This window comes from Vulpes lagopus, chromosome 2 (assembly GCF_018345385.1).
Source record: "Vulpes lagopus strain Blue_001 chromosome 2, ASM1834538v1, whole genome shotgun sequence".
NCBI classification, from domain to species: Eukaryota; Metazoa; Chordata; class Mammalia; order Carnivora; family Canidae; genus Vulpes; species Vulpes lagopus.
The window spans coordinates 57,658,147-57,685,195 of record NC_054825.1 but is presented as its reverse complement, the minus strand read 5'-3'; the positions used below and the strand labels follow the sequence as shown (position 1 = coordinate 57,685,195).

Sequence of the window (27,049 nt, the reverse complement as noted above, 5' to 3'; positions counted from 1 at the left end):
AGAGAGAGAGAGAGAGGCAGAGACACAGGCAGAGGGAGAAGCAGGCTCCATGCAGGGAGCCTGATGCTGGATTTGATCCCCAGTCTCCAGGATCGAGCCCTGGGCGGAAGGCAGGCGCTAAACCGCTGAGCCCCCCGGGGATCCCTCTCTCACCATATACATGGCAAAGGTTTATAAGGATACCTACAGTTTCCGAAAACACAGCATATATGATTATGCTGTGCATTATAAATTTAATTTTACAAATGCCACTAATAAATAGAAAAGGAATCAAAGGTTCTTTGAAATAGAAAGGAATTAGAGCAGGGGAGGGGGCGGTCCTCAAGCGCTCACTCTCCGGTGTGGGTGGGAGCCACTGGCTTCCGGGCACAGTCACGCAGTGAAACCAGGCAGAGGGGTGGTGAGCGTGGTCAGTTTCTTTTCATTGATAGAAAAGATAAGGTTTGGGCAGCCCCAGTGGCCCAGCAGTTTAGTGCCGCCTTCAGCCCAGGGCCTGATCCTGGAGACCTGGGATTGAGTCCCACCTCGGGCTCCCTGCATGGAGCCTGCTTCTCCCTCTGCCTGTGCCTCTGCCTCTCTCACTGTGTCTCTCATGAATAAATAAACAAAATCTTTAAAAAATAATAAAAAAAAAAAGAAAAGATAAGGTTTGCATTTCTGACAAGATCTGACTGGCATGGATGGGCTGGAACTCTGAAGCCGACCAACGGAAATATTTCAAACACAAAAAATTCTGTAATGCCAAGGATCCTATAAGGAACTATCAAGTCATTCAGAGAGGCGTAACCTGCCCATTTGCCTCGGTGTTAGGTCAGTTGGAAACGCTTCCGTCGGGGGTTGAGCCCCGCGCGGGGAAGCGCTGGTGGTCCACCCCACCGATCCGGGCACCCACCACCCACGGTGAGCGCTGGTGAGCAGGGCGGGGAGGGCCGGGCAGGGAGAGCCCGGAAGCCAAGCAGCCGGGGGCCGCGGGGCCCGGGAACACTTACGGGAGTTCTTGGGCAGCCCCGGTCCGATGCTGACCTGCAGCACCTTGTTACTGGGCTTGAGGATGGCCAGGTCACCGAAGCCTTGGTGGAACTGCACTTGCCGGGAGCCCCCGGCACTCCAGGGACCCCAGTTCTCCTTTTTCAACTTGAGTTCAAGCCTGCGACAAGGACATTTATTGGTAACGGGCAGGAGGGCACCAGGGAGGAACTGGTGCTCGCCCACCCCAGCATGGACTTCTGCTGTCGGGCAAGTGTGCTGTAGAAGGCAGCTGGCCCAGGGCCTGGGAGCTGACGCGGGGCCCTGGGAGGGGGACAACATCCATGGCCTTGGCACAGTGGCATGGTGAGCCCCTGACCAGGGGCAGGAGCCTCTGGGCCCGGCCCCTGAGAGGAGCCGGCTGGCGAGGGAGGACACCCAAGACAGGTGCCAGTGTCATTCTACCAGGTGACCTCAGGAGCACCTGCCCAGGGGACAGAAGGAAGGGGGCACTTTCCAGGCCACACCTACTGTGGAGTGTCCTGTGTCTCTCTGATTTTGCACAGTCTGTATTTGTAGAGAATTGAGAGAAGCCAGACATGAGATAGCCCGCATCTCCCCGGCATAGAAAGTGGTTATTATTTAATTAAATTCTGTTCAACACTAGCAACCAAAATCCACATAGAAGGGAAGGTTACTCACAGCTCCAAAACTACCCAGCCAGTTTTTATTGGTCATACTGCCTATATGCCTACATGACACAATTCCATATTCTGCTCTTCTGACTTATTTTCTTAGGCCGTAAGACCAAAAAAAATCTTCATTTTAAGTAGCTGTCCATATGACTTCACAGAAATGCAGAAGTGGCCTTTCAAAGTCTGTAACAGCCATCATGACTATCTTCTGCAGGCCCTGGGACTGTCTGGGGGTAAGTGGAGGCAGGCAGGGCTGGGCTTCTCTGAAGCCACTGCAGCGAGTCAGATCCCTGCCACCTCACAGGCCTCCCCTCCTCTCAGTCTGAACCCCAGCGGGGAGATCAAGTTTGACTCGGAATTTTGGGCCTTAGGTCCCCACTTACGTGTTGCTAAATTTCAGAGGTAGTTGTTTCTGGGTTTTTTCCTCATAACGCTTTGCTAAGAGGCTCAAGAATTCAGTTTTGAAGACGGACTCAAGCAAACTGTCATACTCTTGCTCATGAAGAATGAAAATGTCATCCTGCATAGTACTGAAAAGAAATTGGGAAGACTTAATGAAAGTTGCACTTCTATATTCCATTTTTCACATCCTGTGAGATACTACTACATTTCTACAGTCTTTCTATAAGTGATCATCTTTAAAACAAAACACAACAATGTATTATGGTAATAAAATTGCCGGAATCCATTTATAACCCACCAAAAGCATAGTCAAAATAAATCTCCCATGTGACTTTTTAAAATCGGGAATTTAAGGATAATTTAGTCCATATTAAAAAAATAACTCACTTTTCAAATTCAACTTCTACATTCTTAAGACCCTAAAAATCCAAACATTACAAATAGAATGTGGCTGGAAATGAATGATCCCACCTAAGTGCCAAGTTAGTAGAATTTACAATATGGTTGTAGCTGTTATAATATATGCTAACTTGAAGAATTGCAGCTCACTTATCAACAGGGAGGCCACCATCCTGGGCTTTGTATGTACTTATTAGGAATCTTTGGGTATTCGGGGCTCTGCTTAAACTGTGTGCCACGTGCTGCTGAAAGTGCAAACACAGAAAATTGGCTACAGAGATGTTGTACAAGGCAGGTGGACCAACAGAAAGCAAGCAGAAGCTTCACCATCAAGCTAATGAACTTCTCGGGACAGTGAAAGAACACAGCGTTGCGGAAACTGTGTGTTTGGCTAGGGTAGGGCTGGTGACAAACTTGGGGCTGGAGGGAAGGGCATGTGAGGAGCCACAAGAACTGGAAGAGGCTAAGGCAAACCCAGTCCTGGGAGAAATGCCTTGTGGAACAGTAGAGGGGACTGATTAGACTCAGTTCCATGTCCAGGCCCAGCTAGACTTCATGGAAACAACACACATATAATTGAGGCTTCTTATTCCCTATTTGATGTACAGCTCAGTTGAAGGAGGCCACCAATCCCAAAGGTTTCATAATATACACACTTACAACTATCTCCAAGCACCACCGTCAAATAAGGACGACAACCCTCTGAAGAATGACACTTCATTAGGGATGGTGTTTTTCCAGGTATGAAAAACAAAGTAAACCTGCTTCAATGAGTTGGCCACAGTAACATTTTAATCCCCCCAAGTGCAGGAAATGCCAACAGCATGGCTTTTTTTTTTTTTTTTTTAAGATTTTATTTATTTATTCATGAGAGAGACAGAGAGGCAGAGACAGGCAGAGGGAGAAGCAGGAATCATGCGGGACTCAATCCCAGGACCCCCGGAACACGACCTGCGCCAAAGGCAGACGTTCAATCACTGAGCCTCCCAGGTGCCCCACGAGTTTGTTTTCAAACTTCCCTACATCACAACTAGTTTTCTGTATACTCTTGTTATAGTTGGGATATAGGTTTTTCTGTCACAATGAAGACCCTGGCAACTGGTGGTTTAAACAACACTGAGTTTTTATCTCTTGTTACCCCGTAGCATGTGTAAAAGCAATTGAGGACCGACATGACCATGCTACACTGCCTGGGAGCCAGGCATCCATGGCGTCCTTTTACACATGTGACCAGGAAGTTGTACAAGTCACTTCTGCTCACACCCCATTGGCCAGTGTCCTGTCCCATGGTTACTCCTACCTTGCAAGGAAGCCTGGGAAATGCAGTCTTTGGGCAAGCCGTCAGCTCTTTGCATGGAAAGGACACAGTTGGTCCTGTAGGACAACTCACAGTCTCTACTACACCTCCTTGTTCATAACCTTTTCCAAATTAGGAATTGGAATATTTTCTTAAAAGTCCAAGAAGGTACCTCAGAGGGTATAGCCACAAAGCTATTATCAGCTTCCTATTTCTAGGCAGATGAAAACTCTGGAACTGTCTCAATCACTTCAATTGTAGTAAGTCAGAACTCTGAACAAAGGTACTTACATAAAAGATATTTGGAATTAATGAAATAAAATCCAAGCATCCCGGCATCCTAACCCAGGGGTAAGAAGACTGTTGCATGACGAAGAGAGTGCATGCAACAGGGAGAGAGTAAAACAAGAAGCCCCACTTTTCGGTGTGTGGAGTGAGGAACGAAACTCCTGTTTTAGTTGCTCGACGCAGAGTGCTCTGGGGCAGGTCTGGATGTGTCTGTTTGTCTGGCTGTACTTGAGGCGGGACAGTGCTTATCCAACAGGGCTGAATGAACCCAACACAAGTAACCTTCAATAGTTTAATGTACTGAGATTTATTAGGAGTTTCATTACCATAAAGAAGAAAAGCAAGCAGGCCAAATCTTTAGGGTCAATTATCAGCAGGAGTCTGGAAATGAGAAAGTGTCTGGACACTTTGACTTCAACCATCAAATTCAAAATCCCCTCCCCTCCGGTGACCCAGGCACGGGAGTCAGTGAAACCATCTTCAGCCAGGCCTCTTTCCTCAGCCCACGCTCCAGGGTCTGAACACAAAGATTTTACATTTATTTATTCTAAAAACTCAGACTTATCTTTGGACCTCACCCCTGTCTTATTCATATGCTCAAGCTCCAATTCCTTACAGATGTTTGATGTAGTACCCCGTGTTGAAAGATTCTTTACTAGTCCTTGGGTTTGGCTCTCCACTCAAATTTTATCCCCTCATCTTTGTGGCTTATTGTTGTACTGCTGACAACACTAGAAAAATCTTGTTTCACTCCCTTAACCAATGTCTTTTTCACAAAAAGGTTAGTTACAAAATACTGAGTAAAGACTTAGAGTCTTTTTTTTTTTTTTCTCCTTAAGCTGAAAGGGCAATTTCTTAGGCCAGCCCTGCCTTTATTTAAACCTTTTAAAAATGTTTTCCTAATTATGAAATATGCTCCTGTTAGCAAACTGGAAAGGACAGTGGTGGTTAAAGAAGAAAATAAACCTTATCCAGAAGTCTACCATTTAGAGAAACCAGGGGCACCAGTTTGGGTCCTACTTGATTTCTCTGAGAGTGTAGACATGTGCTGTGCCAGGTCTAAATAAGGGCCTCCTTGGGAAGGAGGTGAGAAGGCTCATTCCCACCTGTATCCTGTGTGGCACATGTCTACTTAGGTGTCTGCTCCCCTTTCCAGAATGAGAGGGAGCTCCTTGTGGCAGTGACTATGTTCTGAGTCACCTTCAGACCTCAGAGCTGAACAGAAAGCAGGCGGTCAGTCCAAAAATGTTGGGCTTGCAGCTTCCCAAAGCTCAAAGGTCCCTTCAGGTAAAGATTTCAGTAACGCTTCAGGACAGCCAAGTAGTAGTGAAGTAGGCTGTTCTTATTGCCAAGTTTAGGCAATTAGGCAGTGAAACATTCTGGGCAGGTAGGAGACTGGATGGTACCAATCTCATGACCTACAATGCGAGAGCAAAGAACACAGGCTCTCTCACCTATGGCCACTGCTCCAGCAAACTGAGTTTCTCAAACAAGAGTGAAGCTAGCTCACTACTTGGTTAAGAAGCAGCTTTTGAAGGTTCTTTCAAAAACTAATGGTCATCAGCCTTCGTGAGCAGACACTCCAAGCCCCGGAAATCCAACATCTCAAATACTTGTTGGTATGCCGTCTCCTGATATTCTTGCCAACTCCCCCATAAAGGCAGAAATGCAGGCATTGGTGTTTGATTGAAGTTGCATTCAGATAGGATTTTTCCTTTTCAAATTATTCTAGAGCTCCTTTGAGAAACTGTAGTCTTTCTATCTCCCTGAGCTATTGGGCCTATCCTATACTTTTATTGTTAACTAAATTTTTAAGAAAATTTTCAGTGACAATTGAAAAGATTTTATTTATTTGAGGGAGAGAGAGAGAGAGTATGTGTGTATGTGTGTGAGAGAGAGAGAGAGAGAGAGAGCACGAGCAAGGGGAAGAGCAGAGGGAGAGAGAGAAGCAGATACCCACTAAGCAGGGAACTCAACTCAGGACTTGATCCCAGGACTCTGGGATCATGACCTGAGCCAAAGGCAGCAACTTAACCCACTGAGCCACCTAGATACCCCAAAACTTCAATGATAATTTGCTTAGATATATTTCAATCTATTTTTATAAAGGTAGAAACTTCTAAAACTATGTCTACTAGGAGGATTAGGAAAAACTTTTACTACGGAAAATCTCAAATATTTTTTATTTTTTATTTTTTATTTTTTTTTTAAATTTTTATTTATTTATGATAGTCACACAGAGAGAGAGAGGCAGAGACACAGGCAGAGGGAGAAACAGGCTCCATGCACCGGGAGCCCGACGTGGGATTCGATCCAGGGTCTCCAGGATCGCGCCCTGGGCCAAAGGCAGGCGCCAAACCGCTGCGCCACCCAGGGATCCCCTCAAATATTTTTTAAAAGTAGAACAGCGGAATGAACCTCCACTCGTTGGGAGGTTTCAACAATTATCAGTCTACAGACAATGATATTTGTCTATACTCCTACTACCCCATTTCCACACACAAACTCGGTTATGTAAGAGCAAAGTATAAATATTATTTCATCCTTAGATGTTTTTTACTGTGTATCAAAGAAAGGCAAAGCCTCTTTATTTTATTTTTTTAAAGCCTGTTTATTTTTTTTAAGATTTTATTTTTAAGTAATCTCTACACCCAACGTGGGACTCAAACATACAACCCCAAGATCAAGAGTAGCATGCTCTACCAACTGAGCCAGTCAGGTGCCCCAGACAAAGCCTCTTTCGACAAAAATAACTACCATACCATGATCACACCTAAAGAAAGCAGCACTAAATCCTTCGTATTAAAATAGTCATGCTCTCATTTCCCAAAATGTCAGTTGGTTGTTTTCACACGGTTGGTTGGTGTGACTGGGAGCTGTGAGCCCATTCAGTTTTCACAGTGTTTGTAAGAGTTAGAGGTGGTCCAGAAGCCCGAGCTTGCAGGCACTGTGATGGTCTTCACTAGAAGAAGCCATTGGGTGATCATTCCAGCCAGTAGTCAAGCACTAAGCCTCAGTTTTCAGCAAACATATACACGATACAACTTTTTCCCTGAATTACCAGACAAATATTAGAATCCTTCTCTATGCCCGTACTGAAATATTTTGAGAAGACACACACACACACACACACACATTTGGTGGTCTGGTACCACAATCAATTTCTACTCTGGGTTTGATTCTGCGCATACCATCACCCATCTGGTTACATTCCTCACTTGGTTTAGATTACTGGCCTAACCCAGTGGATGAAGGAAACGAGGGAGCGGCATTAAATTCTGTGAGTGTGAGGCCCAGTAACTATAACATGCACAGATCACAAGTTACAATGACTCAGACTCTTTTCTTTCCAGAGAGAGCCAGAACAACTTTTAGCCCAAGTACCTCCTTTAATTACATCGTCTCGTAAGAAAGGCCATAAGGGAGCAAATGTCCAGACCATGAATACTCAAGAGGAAGCAAGAGGAAGGTGGTTTTACCAAGAGACACTGTATCCCCAGAGGCTGAGAGAAGACAAGACAAAAGGAAAAGATTTGAGTGGGGATATCCCACACCTTGATAAATCACAAGGACTAGACAAAAAAGATAGCATCAGAGTGGCTGATACAAATGCAGACATAGGGTTATTTATGATCAAGCACTGCCTGAGTGGTCTGAAGGTTACGCAGAGGCCTGGGCATTAATAACACGGGAAGAATAATAACCACTCTCAGAGCAATGAGCACATATGCCCGGGAGCTACGATTCCCTGGCGCTCAGCCACAGCTTCCTGTCAGGAGTACGCAGCATGTTTCGGCTAACCCCGCTTAGCTCAGGTGTAGCTGGTCCCCATGCAAGACAAAAGGAAGCTTTCAGTTGGGTTCCTGGGAACAAGGGCAGCCTCAGAGCCCGGCTAGCCAGGAAGTGTGGCCAGCACCTGCCCAGCTCCGGTTGTGACCCAGATGGTGAGCTGAGTGCTCAGGAAGACTTCCTGAACCGTGACAGGGCCTGGAGCTCTTCCTTGAAATCCGGGGCATTGAGGCCCATCTGAGGTGAGACTACGAAAAGGCTGCGGATGGACTCATCTGCTTGCAAGTTTTACCACATCTCAGCTGAAGTGTTTTAAACACTTAACCTTACAGCACCACCTGGCCCTTCATCAGGAAAACTGGGAACAGAGAGAATCAGAAACCACAGGGACAAAGGCAAGAATGGACACAACTCACAATCTGTTTTGGATTAGACACTGGAGCCAGGATTCCCGGCCTGGTAGGTCGGACGCCTGAACACACAAAACCCTGGCTTTTTCCTGAGAGCAGCAGTTTTGTCTTCCATGTGGAATAAGAGTTGAGAGGTGTTCCAATTCCAGAAAGACATGTTCATAAGCGACCAGAACATCACTAGCTACCTTTGAGACAACGGCGGCCCGCAGCTTGCCCTGATAGAAGCAACAATCTCCTCAGAAGGATCCAGGGATGCAACTAACTCAGCGGGAAGCTACTGAGCTCAACAGGGCCTTTCTTCCTCTTTCCTCAGCCTTCTGTGGACTGGGAGGATTTCCTCTCATCAGAGGGAAATTAGTCTGGAAGATCTGAGCATGGGAGGATTTAGGAAGTCTCCTCACACATACAAGCCCCTCTGCCAAAAGAAAGCCAGAGTGTTGACAGGAAGAGGCAGGGCCGCTGCCTGTGAACTTGGGGTTGAAGGGAGCATTTGGCAATGACTCCAGGGCTACAAATTATGGGGACCATTTGTACTCTCTCCATGCACGAATAGGCCAAAAGGAACTTAAGGCGTCCAAAGAAACCTCCCTCTCAGCACAATCCATGGTCACCACAAACTAAAAAGCAATACTGATGAGCGAATAGCTACCTCTGCTTGGGCCTTTGCTGGTGAAATGGGTCAGGTCTTCGACATGGGTGAGGTGGGCTTGGGGGTCAGGACAGGACCCCAGTCAGAGCCGGTATACTCAGTTTCAAATAGCAGGTTTTCCCCTCACACTTTATGAGAATAAGGGATCTCAGCACCCCCTTGACCTACTCCTACTACCCCAGCTGGCCAGGAGGCCACTGCTTGGAATCTCACTCCTGAGACCTATGAAGGTCTATGAAGCGGAAGCTTGGTTCTCTTCACCATGATTTTGACAACTGGGGAAGCCAGCCAGGGCTTTATCCAGCCTGCATTTGGAAGGGCGGACGGTGATGACGAGGAGAGTCAGGCAGCCCCGCCTCCGACACTTGCCACGCACCTGAGGGACACAGACAAGATTCTCTCCATCTCGATTCTCCGCTTCAGCACCTCCTTCACCAGGCCTTTGTCTGGGCCCTGTTTGACCTTCTCTCGTCCAATTAAGTACAAGCACTTTGGAGTAAGAAGCAAGTCTCGCTTTACACCCTGTAAGGAGAGGGGCTGTAAGAAGGTGCATAGACGTGTCAAAGTGCAACTGTCTCCACGGTGCGCCATGCCCAGTGTGTACCTTGAACCTCCTGTCATACTTGGTCACCGTGTCTGCAAAATCGATCTTCTCCCTCTTCCCCACAAACTGCTGGAGTTCTGGGTGCTCGTCCATCCCGATATAATCCCCAATGAAGTTCCTGTTAATACTGTTTCTCCTTCTCTCCTTCTTGTTCAACAGGAGGTCTGAGGCTAGGATAACCGGAAGGATAGAGAAGACAGGAAGGTCAGGTACCCCAAAAAGAGGAGGGGAATTATGTGGGAATACACAGAGAAACGCATGCAAGCTTTTTAACGTGTGACATTATATGCAGAGTAAGGTGAACTGTCACTTCATCCACGCTTAAAATTATTCTCAAGATTTGTTAAATGCATGAAACAAAAACAACCAAAATACCTTCTTCTCTCATTTGCACGTATTTCTTCCGGGCCACAAACTTTCTCCATGATTTCTGTATCACCCGAGCATACCCATCATACTTCCTCTCTCTCATTTCTTCTAGAAGAAATAGCTGTGAATGTAAAGAAGGCAAATGTGAGCCAATACCTAAGACCCAGACATCATTTTCTTTGGTTATTTCAAGACATTCAGTTTTTAGTCAAAGACATAACATGGGAAGCAGCTTCTCAGACTCATGAACAAAAGTGAAAACATGATTCCTGGGGCATATTGTTTATAATCACTAGAACGTCCTTATCTCTCTGTTTTCTTCCTTTAATAAAAAACATAATGGGAAATAGCTGTATCTGAGCGTCAGTTGGACCCTGATAATGTCTGCCCTGCCTTGCTCATAATCTGTGCAAATCAAATGAATGATTCACCATTTACCCACTGGTTCCCTGCCTCGATCCCAAGAGGATATTAGCTAGCTAGATGAAACGAGTTGGAGGAGGCTGTTGTTTACTGCTGCATGTCGCCTCTTAACAGGGTTTCCAGCTTCTGTAGGAGCAGAGCTTGTGCTGCTGTGGAAATAGGGCTGCCCTACTTTCAGTTCCATAAAACCATAGACGTCCTGCTGCACAGATTCTCCAAGGACTCATTGGGCCAGAGGATAATAACCAGAGCAATTGGAGCTGGACTTAAGATGTGCAATTAACAGACGTGGGTTCACCAAGAGGGACTCAGACTGTTTTGTTTAAGGGTCCATATCAGACACTGGCAGGTCTTGAGACCCAGGCCATTTTGACAGTCCTGATTGCTCCGCCCAACTCAATGGAGCTCTGAAAGAATGAAGTTGATAGCAAATAGCTGTCACGTGCCAAGTGCCCGCAATGGCTCAAGAATCATTCTAGAATACATTATTTCATTCAGCACATCAGCAACACACAGGCCACATATTCCTGTTATCTCCATTTCACAGATGAGAAGATTGGAACTAGGGTTGGGTGGGTCCAGAAAGTGAACTAAGGTCTTCCAGGCCCTGCCAGGCTCTTCTCACTTTGACACACAAATCTTTCTCTGTCAATCTGCATTTGATCAACTCATGAAATGGTGGGAAACTTTCTCGTCCACCTAGGAAGTGGTTTTCGTGACTGTCTAGGAAACAAAATAAAATGTACCAATAAAAACAAGTAAAGATGATGACAAGTCAGTGCAGAAATGTTTCAGAAGTAAACAAGTGAATTTGGTTTGAAGGCAGCCAGGCTTGATCTGTTGTCTCTGTTTATCTGGGTCTGTACTCAGAAGCCACATCTGTCCCTTCCTGTCACTCAACTCCTGCTTGTCACAGCCCCAGCTGTGCAAAAACATCTCAAACTCAAAAGGGAAGGGGCTGCTTCATTCTGCAGCCTTCAGTGCCATACACAATAGGCGCAAGGAGCGTTTTTCTAAAACCAAGAGGAATACATGGTTTCATATTTGGACAGAATGTTTCAAATCTCAGCCCTGCGGTTGCCTGTTTGAAGAATATTCGTTGGTCTTTCTTATCTTGTGTGTTGGGTTTCTGAGTAAGCCTTGTTTTCCTCGTTCCCAGAACTATTTTGGGAGTGTCACAGAAAATACACTTGTGACTCAGAAAGCAGGAGGCAACCAATTCCCAACTTCCTATAGATTATCAAAGATTAGCTGAGGTTTAGCTTTTTTCCCCAAAAGCCATGGGGTTCAAAATCAGGGGGGTTCAAGACCAAAAGGAAAAGAAAGAGAGAGAGGAAAAAAAAATCTAGATCATAGACACATGTAACAAGCAAACACAAACCTTTTGGTGTCTGATGTCTAAAGTGGGTTCTTAAAACAAATGGGTTATTTTGTGTAGTCAGGACATATACCATAAAAGTTGAGACAAAGTCGCAATGTAGATTTTTTAAAAGCCAGTTTTTGTAAAAGTATTTGCAGTGTCAGGGATCGATGTGGACCGAGAAATGATGGGGGAGGGGAGAGAGTGTATGTGAAGGCGCGTGCACGTGTTTGCATGCGTGCGTGTGTAAAAAGATGGGGAAAAGGAAAATCAAGTGATGGTAATAAAACATTTGGGAGAAAGACAAGGAAAAGCAAAACCCAAAATAAACCTTGGTTTTGGAAGTAAAACCCCACAGCTCAACTAAATCAGAGAAAAAAAAAAGTATGAAAAATATTGAGGCTGTTCTAATTATATGTGAAAATCAGGCAAGACAAAAAAAGTAAAAACGGGTATAAAACAACAGAGGAGTTCTGCATTGTACTGATAAATCACTCCATCCCATTTTAGAAAGAACAGGAACTGCTCTGTGGGTTGCTTAATGGTGTATGACACAACATTTTCATTTTATATTTGGAAATGAAATTGCTGTGAAGCTACAAATAACTCCAAGTGGAAAATGCTACCACAAACTTTTCATAAACGGGTTCTATTGATGTGTGCCACTTATTTATTTAATAATTTTTATGGTTCTTAAAGCCATTCAGTGACAGCCATTAACAGTTGTAGGTCTCAGGCTGATCCTCGGAGGCAGAACAGTGGCCGAGGGGCCCATTCTAGAGGAGCGAACTCACTGCAAGACCAGGATTTGCCTCAAGTTCAAGTGTTTTCACTATCACCCACGCTGTCAGTTCTCATGTTATTTCCCCTTGATCTGATGACTAATTTTGCTAAGTGCACCATAGACTCTTGAAATGGAGTCTTGTGATTGTTCAAGGAACCTCAGAAAATGATGATGCCTAACCTTGGTTAATTCCAGAAGTTTCTCCATCTTAAAAAGTAATGTCTCCATTCCATTCCCCATAGCCCCATTCATAATGGGGCAGAAGGACTGACAGGTTCTGCTCTAAGGAATTCAACTTAGAAACTGAGAGAAATTCCTACAGACATTCGTTAGGCTCATAGAGACCCCCCTCCCCATCAGGAAAAGATAAAGAAGTTCCTCCGATTAATCTGTGGAGGTCTAATAAGTTTGTGAATTGTAAAATGTATGTGTGACTCTCTTACTGGGAAATATTTGTGTTCCATGAACCCAGAGATTTCTGCTCCTCCCTCCAAAATTTCCAGGCTCCTTCACGGTCTTCAAGATATAGTTCTGAGACTTCCCACCCCGAACTCTGTTCTACCTGCAAGGAGGAAGCCTGTGCCCGTGTGCAAGTGGCCTGTTAGTGTCACCCAAGTGAGGATGTGAGGTTACCCAAGCCTTCTTTATGAGACAAAGAAGTCGTTTTAGCTTAGACTCTACTGGACACTATAAATAACCGGAGGCTCCTGCTTTGAGCCACTTTCTGTGCAAGGCTCTGAGGACATAATGGCATATTAAAGGGACAGGAGTCCCTGACCTTGAGAGCATGACCATGTAATGAGAGAGAGACAAGAAGAAAGAAAAGAAAACTATTCTGTGATGACTTCTTTTCATACTCCCTGAGCAATCGGAAGGCCATAAGGAGCAGGGATGTGGGGAGTGACCTACATGGGGGCAGGGGACAGGAACTCAAGGTGGGAAAAGGAAGCCAGCCGCATGGGGAAGGGGCAGCAGAGGTGCTGCAGGGAGACGGGGAGGCACCCAGGAAGCGAGCGGGGCAGCCGTGCACTCACAGACTCCGGGGCTTTGATGAACACTTTGCTCCTCCCAAGCTGGAACTGGTCGCTGTCCATGTTGACGGACTGCAGCAAGTGGAGGACACCCTGTTTCTCGTCCCCTCGCCACGAGGGCCAGGTGGCTTTGGTCAGAATGGCATACCTGTGAGGACAACAGGGGAGAGAAGGATCAGACTCACTCTGGACCCACCAGAGGCACCTGGAGCTGCCAGGTCCCAGAGATCCGCTCACCTCTGTTCTAGGGCTGAGGGACGGAGCCTGACAGCGGCAAAACCCCACTGGGCCTGGTATTCCCATTTCGGAGCATCCCTCCTCCCCATACCCCATCCGACTGCTTCCATGTCAACATCCCATGAAAATCTGCTTTTCCTTTCTATCGCCATCTAAAAATAGCACTCTTGAAGGGGGCCAATGACAATCTTTGGGCAAAACCAAACATTCTTTTCTCCATAGTGATTTCCCTTGATTTCTTTAGCACGCTTAAGTTAATGCAAAGAGTTTTATAACGCTCCCTAAAAGCAGCGGTTATTTTTTGTTTGTTTGTTTAAGATTTTATTTATTTATTCATGGAGAGAGAGAGGCAGAGACAAAGGAAGAGGGAGAAGCAGGCTCCCTGCAGGGAGCCCAATGTGGGACTCGATCCCAGGACCCCAGGATCACAACCTGAGCTGAAGGCAGATGCTCAACCACTGAGCCACCCAGGTGTCCCAAGCAGCAGTTATTACTAAGCATCAACTTTCACCTTCGGAATTCTGTGCAATTTTGAGTCATGAGGCCCAGGTGATGCGGTCCTTGGCTCTTCTCTCTACATTCTCTCCTGTTCCCTGTGTTCCTGGAAGGACGGCCTCTTCTTCATGCCCACTAAACCTTCCAACTTCACAGCCTTGCCCATGCCCTTCCCTCTACTGGGTGTGCCATTCTGCAAATGCCTCATGTTGCTGGCTCCAGTGCAGGGGGACTGCCCTTCAGTGACACTTCCAGAGGGACATTTTTGGACTACCCAAGCAAAAATTGCTTCCCCTCTTCTATTTTCTCTCATAGAAAATAATATTTTTCCTTGAGAGCATACATCATCACTCGTAATTCTATTCATATTTGCACTTACTTAATTTGTGCCTCCTCCATGAGGACAAGAGCTCCACACATGGATGCCACACTCGTGTAGTTCATATTACCCATCTAGCACCTTCCCAATGTCTGGGGCTCAGTGGTAATGAGCAATCATCCTACATCTATGGGATGCTCTCTCTGCATCGAGTGCTGTTCCTGGAGCTTCAGATGTATGGTCTCATTTTCTCCTTACAGCCACCTGATTAGGTTGGTCTTAGCATTTTGCCGATTTGGACACAGAGGCAAATAGAGACTCACCTAGGGTTACTTAGCTGGCAACTGTCAGAGCTGAGATTTGAACCCCAGTCTGCTTCTTTAATCATAACACTACATAGGAGCCATGGATTGGCTTATCCGTAAGCATTTCTTTTAAAGACCGTATGGTTGGGTGGCTCAGTGGCTGAGCATCTGCCTTTGGCTCAGGTCATGGTCCTGGGGTCTGGGGATCGAGTCCAGCATTGGTTCTCCATGGAGAGCCTGCTTCTCCCTCCGCCTAGTCTCTGCCTCTTTCTGTGTCTCTCATGAATAAATAAATAAAATCTTTTTTTTTTTTAAAAAGACCACACAGTGTACTACACATCTATACCACAAACATTGTAATAACGCAAGAGACTGACCTACGATGGACGGAAAGTACACTAAAGATGTCAAATACAGAAGGTCCCAAAGACTCAAGACTCAAGGTGGCAGGAAGGAGGGGGAGGGAGGAGAAATCAGAGAAGAGTGTAGAAGAGAAATTGGAGGGCAAAGCCTCTGCACAGGCACATCCAGAACACAGTCAATGAATGGGCTCCGGGCCTCTAGACAAGCCAGGCCCTTTGTTCCCAGAAGCTACTATCAGGATTAGACTGACTTATGGTATCTAAGGAAGAAAAGAAAAGGGAATCTTGGTAAGAAAAGCGGCCATGTCTTCAGGATCCAGAGCTCACTGAGAGGACAGGAACAGGTTATTGCCCTTAGGGTTGGCTGTATGGGACTAAAGTGATTCTAGGGACTCTCTCTGTTCCTCCCAAATATCCACGTCTTGCCTGATAATGTCTTTAAATGTCTTGAAGAAGCAAATCCTCCCATTCCTTAGAGATAAAAAGCTTAAAAATGAAAATACCTAGGCAAAGCCACACATCTGCATGAATATATTTCATATGTGGTAAAATGAAGTCAAACAAATGAAGCCACATACCCATGACTGATAGCAGAGCCTTTCTAGATGCCACTCTGGAACCCAGTGAGCAAGCAGGAATGTACTGGCAATCTAAATGGATGAGGGAATGACCCAGCAATTACACTACAGGGTATTTACCCCAAAGACACAGATGTAGTGAAATGACGGGACACCTGCACCCCAACGTTATAGCAGTAATGTCCACAATAGCTAAACTGTGGCAGGAACTGAGAATGTCCTTCTACAGATGAAAGGATAAGGAAGATGTAGTCCATTTATACACAATGGAATATTACTTAGCCATCAAAAAGGATGAATACCTACTGTTTACATCAATGTGGATGGAACTGGAGGGTATTACACTGAGTGAAATAAGTCAATCGGAGAAAGATAATCATCATATGGTTTCACTTGTATGTGGAATATAAGAAATAGTGAAGGGACTGTAAGGGAAGAGGGGAAACTGAGTGGGAAGTGGGGAAATTAGAGAGGAAGATGAACCATGAGAGACTCCTAACTCTGGGAGGCAAAGGGTTGCAGAGGGGGTGGAAGGTGGGGAGATGGGGTGACTGGGTGATGGGCACTAAGGAGGACACTTGATGGGATGAGCACTGGGTGTTATATTGTATGTTCGCAAACTGAATTTAAATAAAATAAATACAAATAAAAATAAAATACATGGATGAGGGAGAAAAATTCCTGCAGGCTATGGGAAAGAAAGAAAAACCCAGGCCCCCAAGATGATAAGTCTCTAAGAGTCCAAATCTGCCTAGCGCCATCTAATCAAAGTTCTAAAGGGAAGTATCCATATTGTGCAACCGCAAACGGGTAGCTCTTTGCAATTCACATGCCTCCACCCCTATTAAAATAATGCTGCCTTTCTCATTTGATTTTTTTATAGTAAGGAAATTGTTTTGCAGAGACTTTCTCTCCCTTTTCCTGATAGGGCTTCTAACATGTCTGGGCAAGACATGGGGTTTGCGTGGCATTTCCAGGGCCCTCTGACTGTGGACCATGGCAGTGGTCCCCTAGCTTTCAAGAAGCCTGATGTGCCCTCCTCACTTCTTTTGTATTTGTTGGAGAGACCAGGGCACGATTCTAGCATAAGGCTCTCCTACTAAGTAAGCATCCCCAGTTTACTCGTCCTTCTCTGGGATACAGTGCTGGTATCAGGTGGCACGAGGCCATGGTATGCTGCCTAAGTGGTGCCTGCGATAATTTTGGAGAGCTGAGGATCAGAGCTTACATTCCTCTCATCAAGCATTTTCAGTTTAAGACCAAGCTATGCCAATATTTCATCTCAAGGCCTGTGCACTGGCTGCTCTCTTCGGCTCTGACTGCGGGCTGTTTGTTATCTCAGATGACCAATCAATGTTTCCTCCTCAGAGGAAATGCCACCCAGACCCCAGTGACCTCTAGCTGCTGGCACTGGAGTTGAGGATGTTTCCAACATCCAAGGACACCAAAGTCTTGGCAGCTAGTAGGACACCCTTGACACCCCACAGTTTCCTGAACCTTCTTTTCTTTCTTTTCCCTTGCCCAGGATATGGCTTGACTTTCCTCACAAATGTCCCTTTCCCCCTGCCCCTACCATTCTGAGAGGCTGAGTCAAGGTCAAAGGAAGGAGGTTTGTGAGGAGTATAAATGGTGCCATAAGATAAATTTCAGAAAGCTCTTATGTTCCTACCAGATTTTTTTCCTTAAGAATCAGGACCCACATTTGGGCTTATTTTTCCAGCTATGGTAAGGGGCACATGCTACTTAGCTCAAAAAGTTGTTTTCTAAGAATTAGCAGATATTCTCTCATTCCAAGACCCAAAGTGGCTGCCATTTCTAATAGCTTTTTAGCACTTTCTAAAGATAGGAAAGGTGTAGTGGGGGTGGTGAATAGGGTGTTCTTCTGAAGGTGAGGCAGGGTTTACTTCAAGAGCACATGGCTCACCAGGAGGGATATTAAGGCATCTTTTGATTTTTAGTCTCCAATTCTTAGTCAAGAGGGATGGTTTTGATAAACATAAAGGATTTTTCACAGAGGAAATAAACACACACAAAGGCCCATTTCCCATTTGCTAGGCCTACCCTTTAAGCTCTAGGTTGTGTGTGAACCACCGCTGTTAGACCTGTGGGCTTCCCTCAAAGGGTGGGGTGTAGGAGGCATGCACACCAGTCATGGTGGGTATGAATACATCCTTTTCCTTCAGGGTAGGTACTTTCTTACTCTGCAGGCTTTGTACAGATATCTAGAAAGCAACTTTATAAACAAAGCCTTTTTTCTCAGCCATGAGGAATTGAGGTATGACATGGTTCAAGTACTCACAGAGGATCATGGGATAAGATCAGGGTCTCAGACTCACACATCTTGCAGAAAACAGCACTGTCTCTGGAGAAATATTCCCGGCCCATGGACATAGATGGCCTTCTAGCCATTTCTGAGTACTTTTTATTGAAAAATTGTCTTCCAAGCTTTATTCTTATTACTCTCCTAGCATTCTCAAACCAAAAGAGATATGACATCACAAGAGCCTGCTCTAAGACAGGACCGCCCATTTGTCTCTTCTGAAAGGAAAAGCACACACAGAAGGGGGGCTAGAGGGGAGACATCCAAGGATAGAATCACTTCAGTGAAAGCCCCTCAACATAAAGGGGCTAACTAACAGAGATTCACTACATGTTTCCTCTATGTCAGGAACTGAAGAAAGTCCCGTGCGTGCGGTCAGGATGACCCTCAACAGAGGTCCGGATATTATAACCAACCAGGTCACTTCACAGCTCAACTACAGAGCTCCTGCAAACATGTAACACAACCTGCTCAGGGTGGCTCAGATGTTCCTGCCAGGGCAACCAGGATTGCCTACTCTCCCCAGTGAGGAGGTTCTCAGCATTGCTTATGGAAGTCAAGTTTGATGGCTAGTCTTTTTCAAACCCAGTGCAGGGTCTGAATTCATGACCTGAGCTGAGATCAAGAGTTGGATGCTTAACTGACTGAGCCCACCAGGTGGGGGGGGGGGGTGCCCAATGGCTTGCCTGTTTGTAAATAATATGGAAGGAAGGAGGTCTTTCAGAACTGGTTTCTCCAAAACCCAAACAACAAACAAAACACCCACAAAAAAAGCCAAGTTTAAATTAAAAAAAATATCTGATCAGTTTTCAATTTTTTAAATATTTTTATTTATTTATTCATGAGAGACACACACAGAGAGAGAGAGAGAGAGAGAGAGAGAGGCAGAGACACAGGCAGAGGGAGAAGCAGGCCCCACACAGGGAGCCTGATGTGGGATTCGATCCTGGGTCTCCAGGATCACGCCCTGGGCTGAAGGCGGCGCTAAACCGCTGAGCCACCCGGGCTGCCCTGATCAGTTTTCAATTGTAATGTCAATTGGAGAGGCTATGTACTTTAAAGTTTTCAAATACAGGAAAAAATATTGAAGGAGGATAAAATTATGAATGCTTTGGAATTGTTGAGGGCAGGCCTTTCTGAATTAGGGAAAGACCGAGGGAACACTTTTCATTCACTGTTTTCTGAATTTAATTTTTCTCTCTTAATTAAAAAAAGGGTATTTTTCAAACATGCAGTTTTACAAAAACATTAATGATTAAGCCGTAGTTCTCAACTGGCTTTGACTCCTCCCGCTCCCTCCTGGGCAGGGGACATTAAGCAATGTCTGGATACACTTTTGGTTGTCATGACTCAGGAGGGATAGAGGCTTGTAGGGAGAGGCCAAGGAGACTGCTAAGCATCCCACCATGCACAAGATGGCCCCGCAACAGACTCATCTGGCCCCAAATGTCAATAGCTGAGGTTGAGAAGTCCCATTCTAGCTAGTGTTATCGATCTGTTTAAAGGAGAGTGAAGTCTTTCATAATTAACATCTCAGTTGTTCATCAGCAAATGTTTGCTGCTATAATCATGCAAGAACTTGACAGATTTATTTTCTCAACTTCCTAACTACCTCTTTCTGTACAGTTCTGCTTCCACTATACATGCAGTGGCCCCTTTAATCAGTTCAGAGAGCCATGAGAGTGGACTTTATACCTAATCTAGACTGTCTCCCAAATTATCAGGGATCTTGACTGTGTGGAGACAGTCAATGGGGCTTTATTGTATAGAATGATCCACTCATTTGTTAAGCCTCTCTGGACCTTCCACATCAGTGACCTTCCACATATGACAACCCACACTGGTAACTGGTAGGCTGGCCATTCCAATCTCAGGACACAAGAAATAAGAACAGTCTTAAAGGAAACACTAGTTCATTAGAATTACTGTATTTCGAAAACCATAATGAAGCTCTTCTTCAGCTTGCTACCTCTTTGTTATATGAAATTTGAATTAAAAAAACCTCTTACATCCTATTCCTATATCTATACCAGAAAGACATAATTATTATCTGATTAATATGCCTAATATGTCTTCATTCTCTCTTGATGGAAAGTAAATAGACATAGAAAATATAGTGGGACCCTATTAACTTAGAATTGTTAAAAGAAGTGAAAACTGTACTATTTGAAGGAAGTTAAATTTTATCCTTTTCAAAAAGACAAAATAAGAGACATTTAAGTACAGGTCTTACCAAATATACTTTAATGGAAATGTGAAAATCAGTTTAAGCTTATACATGGGCTCTACAAAAATTTTGAGGTAAAATATTTTAAGCTTATTTTTTTAAGTAGGCTAAATATTTTCCTGAAATCATCTTCATACTATTAATTTGGTCAGTTAAACCTTCCTGTGTCACAATTACCATGATTTCCTGAACTTATGTGTTACACTAAGCAGACCAAATACTGTGGCTACTGACTTATTCTACAATAAACAAGGGTAAAAAGAATTCTGTTACAACTTAATAAAAAAGGAAAAATAGCTCAATTTAAAAATGGTCAAAAGAGCTGAACAGACATTTCTCTAATGGCCAATAAGCCCATGAAATATGCTTAACATCATTTCCCATTAGAGAAATGAAATCAAAACCACAAAATACCACTTCACTCCCACTAGGATGGGTATAATCAAAGTCAGATACTAGCAAGTGTTGGCAAGGACACAGATATACTGGAACCTTCAAATGCTGCTGGTAGGGGCATAAAATGGTAGAGCCACTCTGGAAACCAATCTTGCAATTCATCAAAAAGGCTAAACAGTTACCATCAGACCCAGTAATTCTATTTTTAGGTAAGCACCCAAGAGAAATAAAAACTATGCCTATACAAAAATGTGTATGTGAATGTTGATTAGCAGCATTCTTTGTTATTCAAAATAGCCAAAAAGTGGAAACAACTGATGCCTATCAGCAAGCTGATGGACGAACAAGTAAAATGTAATACATTGCAGTATCAGTGCAAATACGTATTACCAGGAAGGATTAGGAATGAAGTGCGGATACACACACTACAGCCTGGATGACCCATAAAAACATTATGCTAACTGAAAGAAACCAGACACAAAGGACACATATCATGTGATTCTATTTTTACGCAATGCCCAGAATAAGGCAATATTTTGAAATTCTTTCTATAGAAACAGAAAGAAGTGTCCTAGGGAGGAAGGCGGGGGAAGAATTGGGGTTTGGTGACTAGGGAGGTGGGGTTTCTTTTTGGCGTGATGAAAATGTTCTCAAACTAGCTGTGGTGATGGATGCACAACGCTACGAATATATGAAAAGCCGATGAATTGTATACTTGAAAGGAATGAATGCTACGGTAAGTGAGGTATATGTCAATAAACCCTTTTAAAGCCAAAAAAGAGTCCAGAGTCACCAGTTTCTTACCTCTGCAGGAATTTTTGGAAAATGCGCCGATAAGCGTAACCAGCTCTTCTCACTCGGATGTTTTCTTTCAGACCCAGGTACTCTACTTGATGCTTCACCCTGTAAAGGAGAAAATAGAGCCAGGATATTATTGGATACTTCCTGTGCCTTGTTCTCTTAGCCACTATCTCCTCAAACCCCCGGTTGTAAGCAGTAGGACACATTAAAAAGACTATATTTTAGGAGTGTCATCTTATGCAAATAGACTAGATGGGATGCTGCCCAATTCATGAATCACTGAATAAAGCCAATCCAATCTTTAAATGTACTCAGTTGAATTTACACACACACACACACACACACACACACACACACACACACATCTATAAAGACTATAGGGGTGCCTGGGTGGCTCAGTCTTGGTTAAGCATCTGGCTCTTGATTTTGGCTTGGGTCATGATCTCAGGGTTGTGAGATTAAGCCCTGTATGGGGCTCCTTGCTGGGTGTGGAGCCTGGCACTTGATATTCTCTCTCTCCCTCTCCCTCTGCCCTTCCCTCCTCCCTGTCTAAAGAACAAATAAACTATAGAGTGTTCAGAGTCTGAGCTGACCCTCGGGTTATATAACATTAATTTAAAAAATATTTTGTTGTGGAATCCAGCAATTACAGAAGACTTTATATATCTATCTCAAAAAATAGTAAAACAAACAAATAAAAACAAACCAAAAACAAACAAAAAAAATAGTAAAACAAAAAGCCATAGGCCCATCATTGAGATTATGAACAAAAGTATCAGTTTTTCAAAAGACTAAAGGAAAGAACTTTTAACCTTGGAATTACACTACAGTTATTTTTGTACTCAACCTTAATTTAATAGCGACTCTAGACCTAAGGAGATTACACAGCTAAGCTTTTCAAATACAACATAAAAAAGGGCATATAAAATGATTAATTTCAATACCTATATTTAAAATGTTCTAATAGGAGCACCTGGGTTGCTCAGTGGTTGAGTGTTTGCCTGTGGCTCAGGGCATGATCCCGGGGTCCTGGGATCGAGTCCCACATCGGGCTCCCCACAGGGAGCCTGCTTCTCCCTCTGCCTATGTCTCTGCCTCTTTGTCTTTCTCAGGAATAAATAGTAAAGTCTTTAAAAAAATTAAATGCCTTAATAGCATACCTAAATTATAGTTTTGGTTTTATTTTTTTTTTAAGATTTTACTTATTTGAGAAAGAGACCACAGAGACACAACAACAGAGATAGTGAGAAAGAGCAGAGCTGGGGATGTGAGGAAGAAGCAGGGTTCCTGCTGAGTAGGGAGCCATCCCAGGGACTTGAGGATGGGATGCTGGGGTCATGACCTGAGCCAAAGGCAGATGCTTAGCTGACTCAGCCACCCAGGTGCCCCAGTTTGGGTTGGTTTTTATGACGGTAAACAACTGTCAGTAGGTTTTGGAAAATGGATGCTGATCCTACTAGCTTGTGTTCTCACATAGGATTTTATTAACAGAGAAAATCCCTCTGGCTCCTGCCCCTTGGGGAGTCTAGCTTAGGAGGCCTGGTAGGTCTGGGGTGGCACAGACACGTGAACTGCGAAAATGCCTCAGCCCTTCCTGAGAAGCAAAGTGTTGGGAAAGCCGAGAGGCAGATCCTGGGCACTGGCCTCCGACTGTCCCCTGGGGAGGTCAATGGGGTCTTTGCTTACATTATGCAGGATGGTTGAATACGGATGCTTGGAAACACAGTATTTGAGGGAAATGAGAAATAAAAAGTACACTTCTCTCTTGTGATGACATGATGTCAGAACTGTGCTGTGGCAGGGAGGCAGCTGGCCTTCTCCCCACGAGGTACACTGTGGGTCCACTGCACTGGGGGCTCCCCTCGTGACCTGCTGCCCAGGAGAGCTAACTAGCAGCCTCCTTCCAACGTCATTTAGCTGCCTGACGCCTGTCTCTCCAGCCAGGCTCTTGGAAAGCCACACTTCCAACGCCACACTGCACGCGCTGACACCTGCTATGGGCCATTGCGCACCGCGCTGCGCAAGGTGCTTGGGCAGCAGGAAAGGACGGTATGGCTCCCGCCGAAGACCTTGCAGGTCCAGTGGTTCACAGCCAGGATCTGGGGTTGGGTTTCTGGTATGGGCCTGGCTCTGCCACTTTCCAGAAGTGGAAAGGGAGGGCAATGACGTTAGTTCTTTCTTCCTAGCTGGGTACATTGCACGTAAAGCACTGAGCGGGCTCCTGGCATGCATGACATAAAGCTGCCGTTAGTGGTACTATATTCACAGGCACAGTAAGTAAACCAGGACAGGAAACTAGAGAAAGAAATGGATTTTTCACAGTGAGGGGAATTTCAGATGGTGACACATGCCTGGGCCTGGAAGGAGGAGTTGAATTTGCCAGGTACAGGGGAGGGACGGGCAGGGGCGCAATGGCAGTGGAAGGCACAAAGGTGGGAAAAGCTGTGGCTCCAGGGCAGCGGGAGAGAAGCAGGTGGAACACTGAGCTGGAAGAAGGGGTGAGGCACTGCAGGTGGAGAGGGCTTTGGAGGACCCACCAGACTGGGAAGGACTGATGGACTGCCCTGGGAAGGATGACGTTACACAGGGAGTGGCGTACAAGAAAAGTCTCAAGTCAGATGGTCTTAACTTGAACCAGTATCCAGAAATGTCAACTCCTTGGAGATAATAACTTTTTAAAAAAACCTTTATAGAAAGTAATCCTTGGAGCGCTTGGATGGCATGCATCGAGAGTTTTGGCCGTGCTCCTGAATCTGCACCTCTGCAAGAGGCCACAGCCAGACCCAAGCCGGAACCATGTTTTGCAACCACTATGACAATGATGTCACTGTTTGGAGCCCTCAGGGCAGGATTCATCAAACTGAATATGCAATGGAAGCTGTCAAACAAGGTTCGGCCACAGTTGGTCTGAAATCAAAAATCCATGCAGTGTTGGTTGCATTGAAGAGAGCAGTCAGAGCTCGCAGCTCATCGGAAGAAAATTCTCCATGTTGATAACCATATTGGTATCTCAATTGCGGGACGTACTGCTGATGCTCGACTGTTATGTAATTTTATGCGCCAGGAGTGTTTGGATTCCAGATTTGTATTTGACAGACCTCTTCCTGTGTCTCGTCTTGTATCTCTAATTGGAAGCAAGACTCAGATACCAAAACAACGATATGGCCGGAGACCATATGGTGTTGGACTGCGTACTGCTGGCCACGATGATATGGGCCGTCACATTTTCCAAACCTGTCCATCTGCCAACTATTTTGACTGTAGAACCATGTCCAATGGAGCCCGTTCTCAATCAGCTCATACTTACTTGGAGAGACAGATGTCTGGGTTTATGGACTGCAATTTGAATGAACTGGTTAAATATGGTCTGTGTGCCTTACGAGAAACACTTCCTACAGAACAGGACCTAACTACAAAGAATGTTTCCATTGGAATTGTTGGTAAAGACTTGGAGTTTGTGATTTATGATGATGATGATGTATCTCCATTCCTGGAAGGTCTTGAAGAAAGACCACAGAGAAAGGCACAGCCTGCTCAACCTGCTGATGAACCAGAAAAGGCTGATGACCCAATGGGGAGCATTAAGTCACAAACCAGTCTATATGTGTATTATCAAATGCAGGAACCCTTACTGATGACAATAATCTATACTTTGAACCAAAAGACGCAGTGTAGTCTTGTGATATGTTTTAGGAATCAGTCCAGATGTGTTTTTCCCAAGTAACTTGCCTGAACCACATAATGGTGTGCATTTTTCTTTGAGAGGGTCTATATAATCATTTTCTAGACAGTAGAGTTATCTGTACTAATGTTTTTATATGAAGAACATAGTGTCTTTGTGGTTTTAAAAACAACTGAAATAAAATTGTTTCACCTGCTTGTGGAAAAAAAAAAAAAGAAAATAATAGTCAATGTCCACACTTGATTCGTGACATATATCTGGTTAACTAAAGGAGTAGAAGTTGGGATTTAGGAAAATAATTTTCCTTTCTCCTATCCTCCAAATCCAAAACTCACCACTGGCCTTCTCTCTACTAAGGAAAATACACATGAGGGTGTCAAGTAGATGTTTTTGGTCATTTTTTTAAAAAGATATTATTTATTTACTTGAGAGATAGAGAGACAGAGAGAGAAAGCACACGAGCAGTGGGAGGGGGCAGAAGGAGAGGGATAGAATCTTAAGCAGACTCCCTGCTGAGCACAGAGCCTGATGTGGGGCTCCATCCCAGGACCAGTGCTGAAACCAAGGGTTGGGAACTTAACCAACTGAGCCACCCATGCACCGCAGGTTGTTTGCTCATTTTAAGAATTTTTCATAAATACTGGTGTTATCCCCAGCTTTTGAGGCAGGGAATGCATCACCTACTGATTCAAGTAGAAACGCCACTCCATTTCCATAAACCCCACAGGAAAGAACATGCATCACGTTAAAACAGTTTCATTCACTATTAACTTCCATAACCAGGAAATTTTCTTACAGAAATTTTCTTCTACGGGACGATTGGTTTAGCAAATTATGTGCTGTTTAGCATTTTATGTAATCAAAAGGTCCAAGTTGATTTTTGCTTATCCTTGGAGTGGTGTCCCCTCCTCAGTAAACATCAGCCCCACTAGTAATGCCCAGTGGGTGCCCTTTCTTCCCTCGGGCCAAGTCTTCTTCAAGACTTTTCTGGGCCATTAGTGCAAGTAGGTCAAGGCCTGAGAACTCTGCTAGAGCAGCAATTCAGAACCCAGGGCAGGCAGCTTTGCCAGAGCCAAACAAAAACACATTTTCAACAGGAAAAGAAAAATAAACCACACCCCATAAACTTGTGGAATGAGTAACCCCGTCCACCGAGAACTTCAATTGACCGTGTAATCCCTGCCAATGAAGCACAGTGCCCTTTCACAGCCCCTAACTCTCCACACGCAGAAGAAGTGAAACCATCTGTCACACAATAACCTGACCCAGGGTGGGGGGAGGGGCGCATCCCAGGAAGCAATCCTCTGCGGACTATAAATCCACACTTGACTAACAAATACCTTAGACTTCTTAACACCTGTTTACACGAATGTCCAGTATGAAGTTCCTTACTGCAATTCAAATAAGTTAGTGTAATTTTTTTAAAAAAGGAAAACACCACAGGGAGGGATTCTATGGGGATTTACTGAATAAATGTATCCCTGTCTTAATTTCTCCAGTTTTTGATATTTCAATGAATCAGCTTGGATTTTATGAGAAGGTAGCCTCAGGGCTGGGAAGCCTTCGACCAGTAGCTATTGACAAATTTCTGTCTTAGAGGGACTTTGAGCAGAGCAATCTATACAGGGTAAGGGAGAGAGTGCTGAGGACGCATTGCATTTGTAGGGGGAGAGAGATGTTCTCATTTAAGAGGACGTTTATTGGAAAGGGCGGGGAAGGGAAGCCGGATGGGATTGGAAGTAAGGGGAAGGGTGAGCTAAAGCCTTGTAGCACTACCTCTGCTTCCAAGATGCTGTAATCTGTTTCTGAGGTTGCCTATCTCACCACCACCCTTCCACCGTGTGTGTATATGAGCAGG

General features: G+C 44.7%; 1 protein-coding gene and 1 pseudogene across 1 annotated transcript in view; one reads left to right on the top strand and one right to left on the bottom strand.

Annotated features, from left to right (window-relative positions):
- The window catches only part of MYO1E (myosin IE), a 198,905-nt gene that overhangs the window by 24,134 nt on the left and 147,722 nt on the right, over window positions 1–27,049 (bottom strand). Inside the window, exons 18-24 of the mRNA XM_041745375.1 lie at window positions 21,513–21,611; window positions 13,473–13,617; window positions 9,878–9,992; window positions 9,503–9,672; window positions 9,275–9,420; window positions 2,045–2,191; window positions 990–1,147 (exon numbers count right to left, since the gene is read on the bottom strand). Of these exons, the coding sequence (XP_041601309.1) occupies window positions 990–1,147; window positions 2,045–2,191; window positions 9,275–9,420; window positions 9,503–9,672; window positions 9,878–9,992; window positions 13,473–13,617; window positions 21,513–21,611 (980 nt within the window). The remainder of the gene's footprint in view (window positions 1–989; window positions 1,148–2,044; window positions 2,192–9,274; window positions 9,421–9,502; window positions 9,673–9,877; window positions 9,993–13,472; window positions 13,618–21,512; window positions 21,612–27,049) is intronic.
- Window positions 22,779–25,639, top strand: LOC121485243 (annotated as a pseudogene).